This window comes from Palaemon carinicauda, chromosome 9 (genome assembly GCF_036898095.1).
Source record: "Palaemon carinicauda isolate YSFRI2023 chromosome 9, ASM3689809v2, whole genome shotgun sequence".
Lineage (NCBI taxonomy): Eukaryota > Metazoa > Arthropoda > Malacostraca > Decapoda > Palaemonidae > Palaemon > Palaemon carinicauda.
Window position 1 is genome coordinate 144,574,205 of NC_090733.1, and position 14,660 is coordinate 144,588,864.

Sequence of the window (14,660 nt, forward strand, 5' to 3'; positions counted from 1 at the left end):
AGAATGGAGACTCTAAATCTTGAATGAATCGGACCGAAGGGCCGGGACCCTCAGATTCTGAGTCTAGCCAACAACTCAGGAGCGAGCCTGAATGTTGCCTTCCCCTCTTCCTTAGAAAGGGGGGAGTAGTAAGAGACCAAGAAGATTGCTTACACACTGGTCGTGGCCAGAGTGAGCAGAAGACCCAAGGCGGAATACAATCCGAGGCCTGTCGTAAAAGGGTCTTGAGAAGATCTCTTAAAGGACTAAAAAGTCCGAGCCATGCTCCAAGTTGGAGGTCTTCCTCCGACTAGGGCAGGGACGATCGTAGCTTCGCATGAGCGAGGATAGATCCAGCGGGCAGGAAAAAGTTATTCCTTTAAGCCTGAAGGTCAGGGAAAGGCTGAGCGACAGGCTTCATTGCCGAGAGCGGAAAGGAGTTTCCTCCCGCCGAAAGGCAATAAGACCGTTATTGCTGGAGAAGAGGCCTCAAGGGAAGAGGTATATCTCCCACGGCACCAACCACCTTAGACTCTTCACTTTGCCTGGGAGACCCCTGTGGATGACTATCGCAGATGACGCGACCTCCGTACCGCGACTGTAGCGGGCTGTCTCTTCTAGAGGAGGAAGCGTAGTGTCTCCAGGCATGAAGCCGAAGCGATGCCCCGGTTCGGGAGAGATGTCGCAGTGTGGTTGCTTGAGTAGTCTGCGCCGTGGGAGAAGCTCTCCCGGGAGTTCCGTCAGGGGAAGCAAAGGGTCCAGAAACCGTTCTGCGCGTAGTCCCAGTGGGGCTCTCCCATTGAAAGGTTGACAGACAACCTGGTCTTGTTGAGGCCCATTGTCCGCAGACAAAAAGGAGGGAAGACGCAGGCGTCGAAGTTGTCCCACCATCACCGGAATGCATCTTGCTAGTGTCTCGGGGTCTGAGACTGGGGGGAAGACTAGCGGAAGCTTGAGGTTCCAAGCTGTCGCGATCAGGTCCCCCAGACCAGCACTTGCTGGTTACCCAAGGTCAAAGACCCCTAGGTACACTCTCTCTATGAGGCTCTGCTCGGATAGTCTGAGAGAAACATTCCTCTGCCTGGAATGAGAGAGCCGATGGTGGTATTGAGAGAATCTCAATCATCCCGGTATCTCTACTGCAAGATGTGAAGGTGTGAAAATGCGTCCCCTGCTGGTTAGAATGAAGTCGACGTGCAACGGGGAGACTCGGCAGGAGCTGTAGGATCTGAAGAGGGGCCAGACTAAGGCCCCTAAGCCTGCCTGAATGATGAAGAGGTATCCTTCAGGTCTTGACCATAGGCCTGGACCGGAACATGCCCCCCCCCCCTTTCCTTTGACGAGTCCGAGAACCGCATCAAGAATGTGGGGAAAGGACAAGAATATCCACTACCATCAAGAGGCTCCATAGGTCAACACCCATTGCAGGTCTAATAGTTCCGCTGGTCCCATAGGGCCAGGGAGTCCGGTTAAACATTGCCTGAAGCCACCGGAACTTGGATCGCCCTACATGGAACTTATCCTGAGGCGACCGTTCGGACTATAGACGGGTCAATGAGGAAAGAAGAACTAGGAAACGTTCCAAGGTAGGGCTGAAAGCTCTGCTTGACTGAGAACAGGTACTGCGACTCTCCTCAGTCTTGCCACAGTCAACCGAAAGGAAGGCTCGGAGGATGTGGTAACAGAATCTGGCGTTCCCAGGTGGTCACCCATCCAAGTACCGACGTTGCTTAACCTCGCTGGATGGACGAGAAGCGGGGTTTCCAATGTGGTAAGGCGGTTGACTCAATATCATGGCCAGATACTCCAGATGTTGAGGCAGAGGAAGAGAAGGCTCCAAGCAAAATACCATGAGCCCACACTCATGGTAAGCATCCGGAAGCTTATCCCGGCGCTGAAGAAGGTCGAAACCCGAGCCTACCGGAGTTGACCAGTCCTCCAAACAGCAGAGGAGGCGGAAGCCTGCACCTGAGCGCCCAAGAGGAAGGCAGGGAGAGTTCTCTGGGGAAACAAACCTGCTATGCCACGGCGGGATAGCCACACTGCATCATAAGCAGGAATACTTGCAGTCTAGGCTGAATTCGACGAGCACCCTGGAAGATGGATGGAATGGAAACTGAAAGTACCCGTCCTTCCGATCCAGGGTTTAAGGAGTCCTGTCGCCTCGTTACCAGTCTGATCGATTCTGCTGGCCGAAGTTTGTTCGACAAACTTGATCGGGGCTGAGAGGTCGACTATGGACATCCCCTCTCAGATCCTTCCTTACAAGAAAGGATCGACTGAGGGGGCCGGGGGTGAAGCCGTCGATGATCCTAAGGAAGACCTTCGCCTAAGGTATGGATCATTCTGCCCAACCGGGCAACTCTGCTGACGCTATGGCATAGAGGTTCAGAGACACTGAATTCGCTGACAGAGACGGCAGGCGCGATATCCTTGGCTACTCACAGAGAATATGCGGGAATGGGCATCGGGAAGCTGTCATTCGGATGAGTAACCTTAAGCATCCTCCCAGCGAAAAACCTGCAATCCTAGAGTTCGTGAACTCCTTTTAGGACTATGCCCCCCCGGGGGAGTCTCCCGTGCCATCTGTTCCTGACAGGAGGAAACTGCAATTGGACACCTTGTCCCAGTTGTCGTAGCCGATAACTTAGGCCGACGTGGTTGAAAGAAAAGGCGCTGGAGCCCTGCAGAGTCTGGAAGAAAGCGCCTTGGAGGAGTAAAACCGGAAGTCGATTTACTCCGCACAGCAGCTGTCTAAGTCTCTGTCCTTGGGCACAACAAACTCTTCTCAAGGATGGAAGGGTGTCTGAGGTCGTCGACCTCCACAGATGAGACACCCGAAGGAAGCCCTCAGTCAGCGCGTCCAGATGGTACAACATCGAGCTTGTCCGCAAGTTAGATACTTAACGACGAAAGGCCAAGGTGCCTGAGCTCGAGAGGAGGAAAGTACCCTTGATCTTCCTGTAGCTTCCTTGAACCAAACCTCGGGCCGTAACCGAGGAGGGAAAGAACCTGGTAAGCTCCCAGAGGAAGAGGTAAGCAGTCACCCCTTGTCCGATGGAGAAATCTCGAACGGAAAGCCCCCCCGCCAAAAATCCTTCCAGGGAATGACAGGGAAGGGCTAACCCAGGTTCAGGAATAGAGGAGTGTTGCTCAGATCTCCCTTAAGTTTCTCCTATTCTTGCAAGTGCCATGCTCTGTGTTTACGGGGTGAGACAGTGTTCTGGAAATACGCTCCAGAAGAACTAGCCAGGCTGGTCATGCTGCGAAAACCCCATTGAGAATCGTGGTCGCAATTGCCCTGGAGCTCGCGCGACGGGAATTCCTGGTGGTCGGCGGGCGATAACCCATAGACGAGCAATGGATACTGCAAGAAATAAGCCGACATTTGTGCGAAGAAACACTGTAGGTTCGCGCGACGGAACACCATCCGTCTGCGCGATGGAAAAAAACCGTTGGTTCGCGCGTGGGCGAACATTGGAGAGCATGAGCGTAGACATGCAGGCACGTGGGCATGCGGTTGCACGGGCGAGCGGTCGCGCGGTTGCACGGGCGAGCGGTCGTGAGGGTGGGCAGGTGGATGAGAGCGAGTCCGAGGCGGCGAACGCAAGCGTTAGCGCGATGGCGAGGAAACGCGCGGCCGCGTGGGCGAGGAGGACTGCTGGCGATATGGATCAACAGGCGATCGGTGGTGAGCGCTAACGCGCAGGTTGGCGATGGCGCGTTGTGATATGCCGACGCGATGGTCGAGCAGTATGCGCAGGTGAGCGATTGTGCGATGGCGAGCAGCATGCGCAGGGTCGCGCGATCGTGATCAGTATGCGCAGGGTCGCGTGATGGTGGTCAGCATGCCAGGGTCGCGCGATGGCGATCAGCATGCGCAGGTTAGCGGTCGCGCGATGGCGAACAGCATCTGCAGGTGGGCGATCGCATGATGGCGAACAGCATCTGCAGGTGGGCGATCGCATGATGGCAAACAGCATCTGCAGGTGGGCGATCGCATGATGGCAAACAGCATCTGCAGGTGGGCGATCGCATGATGGCAAACAGCATCTGCAGGTGGGCGATCGCATGATGGCAAACAGCATCTGCAGGTGGGCGATCGCATGATGGCAAACAGCATCTGCAGGTGGGCGATCGCATGATGGCAAACAGCATCTGCAGGTGGGCGATCGCATGATGGCAAACAGCATCTGCAGGTGGGCGATCGCATGATGGCAAACAGCATCTGCAGGTGGGCGATCGCATGATGGCAAACAGCATCTGCAGGTGGGCGATCGCATGATGGCAAACAGCATCTGCAGGTGGGCGATCGCATGATGGCAAACAGCATCTGCAGGTGGGCGATCGCATGATGGCAAACAGCATCTGCAGGTGGGCGATCGCATGATGGCAAACAGCATCTGCAGGTGGGCGATCGCATGATGGCAAACAGCATCTGCAGGTGGGCGATCGCATGATGGCAAACAGCATCTGCAGGTGGGCGATCGCATGATGGCAAACAGCATCTGCAGGTGGGCGATCGCATGATGGCAAACAGCATACGCAGGGTTGAGCGATGGTGATCAGCATCCGCAGGTGTGTGGTCGCGCGATGGTGATCAGCATCCGCAGGTGTGTGGTCGCGCGATGGCGATCAGCATCCGCCGTTGAGGGTCGCGCGATGGCGATCAGCATCCGCCGTTGAGGGTCGCGCGATGGCGATCAGCATCCGCCGTTGAGGGTCGCGCGATGGCGATCAGCATCCGCCGTTGAGGGTCGCGCGATGGCGATCAGCATCCGCCGTTGAGGGTCGCGCGATGGCGATCAGCATCCGCCGTTGAGGGTCGCGCGATGGCGATCAGCATCCGCCGTTGAGGGTCGCGCGATGGCGATCAGCATCCGCCGTTGAGGGTCGCGCGATGGCGATCAGCATCCGCCGTTGAGGGTCGCGCGATGGCGATCAGCATCCGCCGTTGAGGGTCGCGCGATGGCGATCAGCATGCGCAGGTGAGATAGTAGCTGGCGAACCATGTTCCTTCAGAAGTGTTGGAGAATGTTGGCGTGCCGGCTGTAACACACGTGGGCGATCCGGAGATCGCTGGCGAGCTGATGATCGCTGGCGGGCTGATGATCGCTGGCGGGCTGATGATCGTTGGCGGGCTGATGATCGCTGGCGAGCTGATGATCGCTGGCGAGCTGATGATCGCTGGCGAGCTGATGATCGCTGGCGAGCTGATGATCGCTGGCGAGCTGATGATCGCTGACGAGCTGATGATCGCTGACGAGCAGAAGGCTACGCGTGGAAGCCTGCGCAATGAAGAGTCCTTGACCCCAACCTGAACCGAAGTTCTAGATCGCGAGGGCGAACGTGGGCGCACAGGGCGCGTAACAGGAACCAACAGGAACCGCAGGGAAGATCATCTTGAAAGCGCTGACGAACAGGAGAGCGCTGATGAGCAGAAGGGCGCGCAGGGAAACCCTGACACGCAAGGGAAGAACCCCCGTGGGGGCAACCCTTTGCCCCGAAGAGATCGTTGTCCGCTGGGAGACTGATGTCCGTCGGAAGACCGCTGTCCGTCGGGCAGACCGTTGTCCGTCGGGAAGACCGTTGCCCGTCGGAAGACGAGATCAGACTGCTGTCCATCTGCACCAAGGCGGAAGATCGAGAAAAAGGAGTTGTAGGCTGCAAACGGAGATCCAAAAGGGCGCCTCAAGCACCCTTATAGGGAGATGAGAGGCCCTTACGACGAGGCGGACGGTTGGCTTTACGGCGAGGGAGGCCAACAGCAACAGAAGAAACCTCCAAAGAGGAGTCTCTATGAGTGTACTCTCTCGCGAACGAAAGAGAAACACTTCATGGAAGAGACTGGTCAGCCAGTGACTTAAAAGGAGCAATCCTCCGAAGAGGAGCTCCTGCAGTTGCCCAGCCCCTTGAGCGAAACTGCAGCTGCGACCGCTCAGCACCAAGAGCATAGTCGCACGAAAAAAAGGCAAGAGAAGAACCCCCCAAAAGGGGAAAAACTCAAGCCTGGACAGGAAAAAACTTCCCTCGGAAGGAAAGTTATCCGCCCAAGGAGGCAAGCCTCCTGACTGTTCTAAAATGAACTGGAGAGCTGTCCGTCGACACGGGAGTACTATCAGTAGAAGGAGACACGCCCCTGACGAAAATACAAGGGGGGAGGCAGCAACAGCCGAATCCCCAGGACTCAACCAGACAGCTCACACCGTTGCTATATTACAGAAACGAACTACTGTAGATCGGTAACTGTAAAAAAATAAAACAAATAATATTAGTACACATTCATTCCCCCGGGAAGGCTCCGAAGAGGAATCCCGAGGGAAAGGAACAAGAATTACACAACAGGCACGTGCCTTCACAACCACTTACACTCGCGGAAGGAGAGCTGTAACCAAAACAGAATTATAACAATTATAATTATGTAACTATGTAATTATGTAATTTAAAAATGAATGAACACTAAAGAAAGAACGAAAACCCCGAAAGGAATCGTTCTGCAAGCTGAAAAACAAAAAACAACTACAATTAGATTCATAACTAATTGATACAAACGTACGGCGTAGCAACCCCCCACACGGAAAAGGAAGCTAGGCTACAAGGGCGTAGTAACACGTAGTAAAAGGGTGAACGACCTCAAGAGAGAGAGAGAGAGAAAGACATAAGTCAAACTCGATCGCCACGCATAAAATACGCCGTGGTGGCCTAACTGCCGAGGCCTCCACGTAGATATCGTACACTACACACACACATCTGAAAAGGAAACTTACTTATTTCTATACTCAAATATATATACAAACATGAAAACATGTTTACATATATATTGCAGTAAAAGAAAAGTAAGCGATTAAGTAAAGACAAAACAGACAATGGCTGCCAAGCGAGGACCAAGACAGAGACGTCTGTCACAGTCCGAGCCAAAAGTTAAAGTGAGTATTCACCTGTGTGTGAGGGGGAAGAGGGGTAGCTAGCTACCACTCCCCTACCCCCCCCCGCTAACTAGCGCGGGGGTAATACACCCTCGTTAAATTCTAATGGCTCGCCATTTCAGCTACGCTAAAAGTAATAACCCTTTGTAAATAGCTAAGGTTTGTATTTCGGTTACGGAACAAATCAGAAATGTTTAAATATATCCAGTATAAGAAAAGGTAAGTTAAAAGACAAAACAATAATGGCCGTTATGAGAGCATAGGAGCGGAACCTCCGATCACTATGCGAGCCAAAAGTAAAGTGGAGTATTCTCTGGTGTGTGTGAGGGGGAGGGGTAGCTAGCTACCCCCCCCCCCCCCCCCCGCTAATTAGCGGTGAGGTAGGAAACCTTGTTTAATACTTTATGGCTCGTCACCGGCTGTCGCCAAAGTAATTACCCCCCATGTAAATAGCGTGGTTTGTATTCAGTTACGGAACAAATTAAATTTACACCTCAAAACAATGAGGTAAGCCATGGAGGTTAAGGTAAGGGGGGTCATAGGCCCCTGGTAGGTAATGACAGGATCATAAATCAGGTTAGGTTGTACTGCATTCCTGTCTGTTTCAAGTGAAATATAGTGGTTAATTTTCTGGCATGAAAATACATCTAGCAATGCAAATGGCAGCCAGGCTTTAATACTACTGTAAAATGGAAAGTAAAAAAAGATAATTTCAAAGGGGGAAAACTAGTTGTTTGTAACAAATGGTAAATCTCAGAGAGTGATAAAGCAAGAGGACCGTCGAGACTAGGGTATGAATATATGGGAACCTTTGTATAATGATGGACCGGACCTACTTCGTGCATAGAAAGTAGGAATTTCTGGAGCCTTTGTATATCAGTGACCACCTAACCTACAAGCCGTGTCCTTACCCAATAAGTTAAACTGCTGTATTCTTAGCCACCCCTCACCGCACATAGAGATAGCTGTTATCACACATACACCCTAAATTTCCTAAAAATTTTCAAGGTAAGCCATGGCCATTGTACTACAAAACCTGCGTTGGGTGTTCTGCATAACTTCTACACGATAACACTACCTAACCTAACCAACGAGCTGTGTCCTTACCTACTTACCTAGAGGAGGAGCGTGGTATCTTCTTCACAAATTACATCATCTTTTTTTGTGGTGAGTGAGATGAACTGGCAATTAGCGAAGAAAGAATAGGATGATGGGACCGAGCAGGACTTCCAGAATCACGGACATTGACCACCAAACGGGTTTGACAAATTCCAGGGATGGCTTCCGTTTACAGCCAGTATCCTTCAAATATCGTTTCAAGGTAATGTAAATAGCGGAGAACCTATCATACAATTAAATTATAAATGAATCACAAGTTTCTTCGCTCTTACACCAATAAGGTTGCCCTCTTTGCGTCTCCATGGGGGCTAAGAATGAGCATCCACACCCAGCCTAATGCTCCCACTACCCTGTTCGAATTTTGAATATATTAAATTCTGACTGGATAAAAAAAAAGCACTCCGGCAATTTCCCCAGCCAGGCAGTGTTTGATTGGGTCGCTTTAAATTACCGAGCCCAATGTTTGGTTCAGACTTTTGCCGCTAAATCACGACTGAATCGATAAAACAGTTATCTACAATGAAATCTATGAACTAAGGGAGTGAGGTACAGAACTTGTTTGGCATAAATTTCATAGCAATTTAGATGACTTTCAATATAATTCTACACTATATAGGATAAGTATTTACCTGGGGATATCGCGAACATTTTGAAGTTTTTTCTTTTTTATCACGTTTGCGATAGGGTTGAAAATAGGGAATTCTGTCGTTATACATACACCCCGAGGTGTATGTATGATAGCGGCCACCAGCATGTATGTTTGCGTCTAACTTAGAATACGGCAGTATAAAGGGGGTCGCAGGGGGGCATCAGCCACCCCGTTAGTTAAGTAGGTAAGGACACGACTTGTAGGTTAGGTTAGGGGGAAAGTCGAGGTTAGTCGATATCCATTTTTAATCAACGTGTGAGGAACTGGCCACTGATATACAAAGGCTCCTACACCCCAATACATGCATCACCATATATGGTGGTGGTGCTAGTGTAAAAAAATTATAATTTATTAACAATTAACAAAAATTAGTTTCATAAGAAACACTATAATGTAAATATAATTTTAATATTACGAATCAAATCTTGGTTTTAGCTAATAATTGTCCCATATTTTGAAGTACAATAACAAAATGAGCTGACAGACTTACCCAAAACAGGTCCCCTTCCAGCTTCGTCAACACCTAGAACACAGGGCTCATTCTTACAGACTTCAGGAACATCTGCATCTACATAGAGATTCTCCCAGTTTTTTTCGGTATACTTGGATAAGTCCATAACGAAGACAAAAATGTGGAGATCGTACTACAAAATGAGACTGAATTGTTAATCATTCACTTATTCCCGCTCTTCTGTTAACTTAACCTCCAGCATCTTCTTCTTCTTACGGGCTAATGTATTAATGTAACCTAGGTCGATTTCAAGGACCAGATTCATCATCGCTCACTACACAAGGATCATAACACAGTGATTGTGGATGTAACCACACTACTAGATGAATAAGTGCAAAGCATTACAATTTACAGAAAAAGTTAAATATTATTAGTTAACTTCTACTTTTATTCTCAAGTTCCATGGCATGTATAATACATAGGGCAACTTCTTTGGTTCCCAATTCTAATTTCCTCAATTCTCTGCTGCTAGTTCTAAATTTTCTTAATTCTCTATAAACAAACATTTGTTCTGTTATATCACCTTCCTCTCTCCACAACTAACAAAATCTATTAAATAAATTCATGCTTCTATAATTTAAGTGGATTTATTGCTATGACTGCTTCCTTGTTGTTCAGTTCACCTATGTAATCTCGTATGCTTATGCCATTGTCATTCATAAACATTAACTTGGTAATTTTTGCTATAATTTCTTCTATTTTTTCGCCGAATTTCATTAAAACTTATATTTTAAATCTCTAGAATTCTTCCTTTCTCTGTGTTCTTACCTCTTCACTATCTACAGTATATACTTTTTGCCTATTTCTAAGCTATATAGACCAAAACATACCTAACTACTAATAATATCGGATAAATGTGATAAAAGATTAATTTGCCTTAGTACATTTCCATATCACAATCAACTTCAAATATGCATCTGATATACTACCCCTAGAGTTACTGGGTACTTTGACTGCCCAGACAGTGCTACACTGGATCCCTCTCTATGGTTACGCCTCATTTTTACTTTGCCTACCCATACACTAAATAGTCTGGCCCATTCTTTCCACATTCTCATCCACCTGAGTCCTGACAACACTGAGATTACCCCATATATATATATATATATATATATATATATATATATATATATATATATATATATATATATATATATATATATATATACATATATATATATATATATATATATATATATATATATATATATATATATATATATATATATATATATATATATAGGCCTCTATATATATATATATATATATATATATATATATATATATATATATATATATATATATATATATATATATATATATATATATAGTGTGCAAAGGGTTAATTACTGCACTGTAATTGTTCTGTGGCTACTTTCCTCTTGGTAAGAGTAGGATAGACTAGGGTAAGCTGCTCTTCTAGAAAGACACTTCAAAATCAAACCTTTGTTCTCTAGTCTTGGGTAGTGCCATAGCCTCTGTACCATGGTCTTCCACTATCTTGGAGTAGAGTTCTCTTGCTTGAGGGTACACTCAGGCACACTACTCCATCTCATTTCTCTTCTTGTTTTTTTTAAGCTTTTAAAGTTTATATATGAAAGATTCATTTTAATATAGCTACTGTTCTCAAAACATTTAATCTTAATTATTCACTAATTCTCCTGTAGTGTATTTATTTCCTTTCTTCACTGGGCTACTTTCCCCGTTGAAGCCCCTGGCCTTATAGCATCTTGCTTTTGTAACCGGGGTTGTAGCTTAGCTAGCAGTAATAAAATAATCAGCCATTAATAGTCAACTATAGAACAAAGGCATCAGCCATGTCCTACTTTTGGAAGAAAGATGGGATTTTGCTCTCGTATCCACGCTTATCTTTTTCTGTCTGTGTGCGTTATTCTCGTCACAATTCTTTCCAAAGTCCTTTCAACTGTACCTAGCTTATGTTCTGAGGCTTTAGTAATACTCCAAGTTTCGGATACATAAGTTAATACTGGTAGGACTATCTGATTAAAACTTTTCTTTATGGAGAAAGTGGCAGTTTACATTTTTTATGATCTCATTTTGATTACCAAAAGCTCTAGACCTACATCCCATGATTATTCTTCAATTTCAGTCTTGTGTCCTGGGGAAACACCATCTATTTCAAGTAGACCGACCTATGTATATTCATTAACAATCTGTATAGGTTCGTTCATAACACCTACTTGTTTCTGTATTTCATTGAACATGACCTTAGTTTAATTAATTTTGATTTTCAGTCCTACATTTTTGTTTTCTCTATACAGGTTTTCTATCATTTGTAATTCCTCCCACGATTTACAAAACAGAACTGTCATCTACAAATTTTAATTTGTTAGGATGAATATATATACACTGTATAGACATACATACAGTATATGTATACAGTACGTACACATTAATACATCATCATCAGCAGCAGCCTCGACTAGCCCACTGCAGGACAAAAGCCTCAGACATGTTCTTGCACTTCCGTCTGCTTATGATTTTTCTACGATAGTCTTTACCCAAATATTTTCTTAAAAGCTCATCATTCCATCGTCTTCTCTTACTTCTCCTACTTATAAAAAATTACAGTCTCGAGGAACCCATTCCCTTATTGTTAACGTCTATCTATCATGTCATTCCTACTATAGATATATATATATATATATATATATATATATATATATATATATATATATATATATATATATACATATATATATATATATATATATATATATATATATATATATATATATATATATATATATATATATATATATATATGAGGAGGTTGGATCTGGAAGAAGATGCCTTCTCCAGCTATCATAAAGCTCGATACTACAAAGTATTCTAAAAGTTTTATTTCAGCTGTGACCAGATTGTGGAATGATCTTCTTTTCTTGCAGCTGAACTGGTGGAACTTCATAAGTTCAAATTTGCAGCAAATACTTTTTCATGTTGAATAGGGTGACACAAGTGAAGTCTCTCCCAGTTTATAAATGTCATTTTTATTTCAATGTCCATTTTAAAGGTTTAAAGGCTACTCATTAATGGCACAGGCAAGGGCCAGTGATATTGCCCTATTAAGCAGGACAATGCCTTAAAGGCTGACCATATATACATATGATCAGCACCCGGCCCCATATCCAACCAAGCTAGGACCAAAGAGAGCCAGGCAATAGCTGCTGATAGACCTATAGTCCCCCAAACCCCCATCCTTAGCTCAAAAGGATGGTAGGATGGTGAGGCTGCAGCGACCAAAGGAACTAACAAGTTTGAGTGGGACTCAACCCCTAGTCTGAAGATCACCAGTCAGGGATGTTACCACATGTATTAGTTATTCAATACTTTTCACAATGCATATGCATTTCCTTATTTCCCTTTTTAACTGGGCTATATTTCCCTGTTGGAGCCCTTGTGCCTACAGCATCCTGCTTTCCTACCTATCGTTGTAGGTTGGCTAGTAATAATGATAGAAACGGATTAAAAATTAGAATATGAAGATAATTCTAAACACACAGCAACCCCATACTGTATAATCATCATTAGCCATTACTTGTCCGCTGCAGAACAAAATCCTCTGACATGTCCTTCCACTTGCAGCTGTTTGAGGACCTCTACGAGTCCACACCCGCAAACTTCCTTATTTAATCTTCATCCTTTTCTCTTCCTTCCCTTCTTTCTTTTGCAAACTCTAGGGACCCATTCTGTTATCTGCCATTTCCATTATATGTCCTGCCCATGTCCCTTTTCTTTTTCTTACTTTTTTTTTTAATTATCCTCTACTTCAGTTTGTTCTCTACTTTATTTCTGGTCCCGTTTAGAAAAATTGCCAGACGTATAACTACTCGATCACTCCCTGTCCCTATGGTAAGAGAGGAATACCCTAAGAGGTACCACTCAGAGGGGATAGGAAGAGTTGAATTTGTGTGTGCAAATCTAAGTATTTAGCATTCCTTTTTTATGGGTCACATAATTTACAATAGCATTATAACTGATCTTGAAACCGAATCTTCTGTTTATATTGAAATAAGACCCTTTATTGTCATTGCATTGAAAATAAAAATATTCAAACTGTACCATAATGCTGCATCATAACTGAACTGAGGAGTCAACACTGACACCACTTATTAGGATTCCTAGTTGGGTAATGGTTGGCCCGGTCCTTCTCAATCCTTGCAGCTTAAGGCTTTAATTGACTGATAAGAGTTGCTGCAAAATTATATTGCAGAGTGAGCATCTAGGATAGGAACCAGGAACTCACAATTTTTAGCAGGTACCCAATTTTTTCTACAGTAGCTTACTTGATCCCTCTAGTTTTTGGTATGGCTTCCTTTTACCTTTTAAATTATTTAGTTTTCATTCCTGAATTTCCCACTCGATACAACTAATGTCACAAGGGAAGTCATCAAATTGATTGTAAAATAATGGTGTGGTAAACAATTAGAATGTTGTAAGCGTGGACTTAGCGTAGGTTACAGTATTTGACATACAATAGCTTTTACCTTGGATCTGCATTAAAAAATCATCTCAAAATCCAATGTTGCAACATCTTAACATTTTCTTGTTATATATTTATATGGTCATCTATTATATAATGTATCTGGTTTTATGCACTTCATACTAAGTGTTGATGCAAAGCGTAAATTTAGTTTACAGGTCTGGATTCTCTTAAATAATATAACAGGCTCTTCATGATACTGTAATATCAACGTTTTGATCGAAAATACCTTCATCCCTATTGGAAATTATTAGTTTCAGAGATAGAGCACCAGCAGGAAGAACAACATAAAAATGTGGGTCAACATATGTTTGGAGTTGGGAGAAAACACAAAACTAATGTTTAACGTAACCACAAACCCTCTTAACCTAACGTAGGGTGATAGGTCTTACTTACTTACCATTGGGACCTTGGGGAGGCTTGATATTAAAACCCCCAACAAATCTCCTATCATGACCTACATTGTATAACTTCGAAAATGTTCAATAAAACCCTTTTGTATTTAGGTTAGGCCTATAACAGAGATACAGCACCCACATATCGAACAACAAGAATGTGAGTTAACATTCATGTTTTTGGTTGAGAGATATCACAGAACTACTGTTTAACGTAATCACACACCCTCTTAACCTAACGTAGGGTGGTAGATTTCCCTTACTGTTGGGCCCTTGATATTAAAATCCCCTACAAATTTCTTATCATGACCTACATCATACCATTTCGAAAATGTTCAATAAAACCCTTATGCATTTAGGATAGGCTTATAAAAGAGGTACAGCACCCACATGGAGAATAACATAAGAATGTGAGTCAACATCCATGTTTTTGGTCGAGAGAAAACAAAACTACTGTTTAAACTCACTCTTCCTCCTTACCGGCAGGGTCATGAGGAGGCTTCATTTAAAAAAAAAACCCCTACAAGTTTCCTATCGGCCCTACATCACAGCACTTCAAAACGTTCAATAAAACCCT

At 45.0% G+C, this 14,660-nt stretch overlaps 1 protein-coding gene across 5 annotated transcripts in view; it reads right to left on the reverse strand.

The window, feature by feature from the left end:
• LOC137647227 (ribonuclease H2 subunit A-like) overlaps positions 1-14,660 on the reverse strand; it is a 61,279-nt gene that overhangs the window by 46,301 nt on the left and 318 nt on the right. For 2 of the 5 annotated variants that reach the window (XM_068380595.1, XM_068380596.1), the window contains exon 2: positions 9,164-9,317. The exons of 2 other annotated variants lie outside the window; for them this stretch is intronic. In XM_068380595.1, coding sequence (XP_068236696.1) covers positions 9,164-9,290 — 127 coding nt within the window. In that variant the 5' untranslated portion in view covers positions 9,291-9,317. Of the gene's footprint in view, positions 1-9,163; positions 9,400-14,660 lie in introns of those variants that run through there. One more of the 5 variants, XM_068380594.1, reaches the window with a different exon arrangement.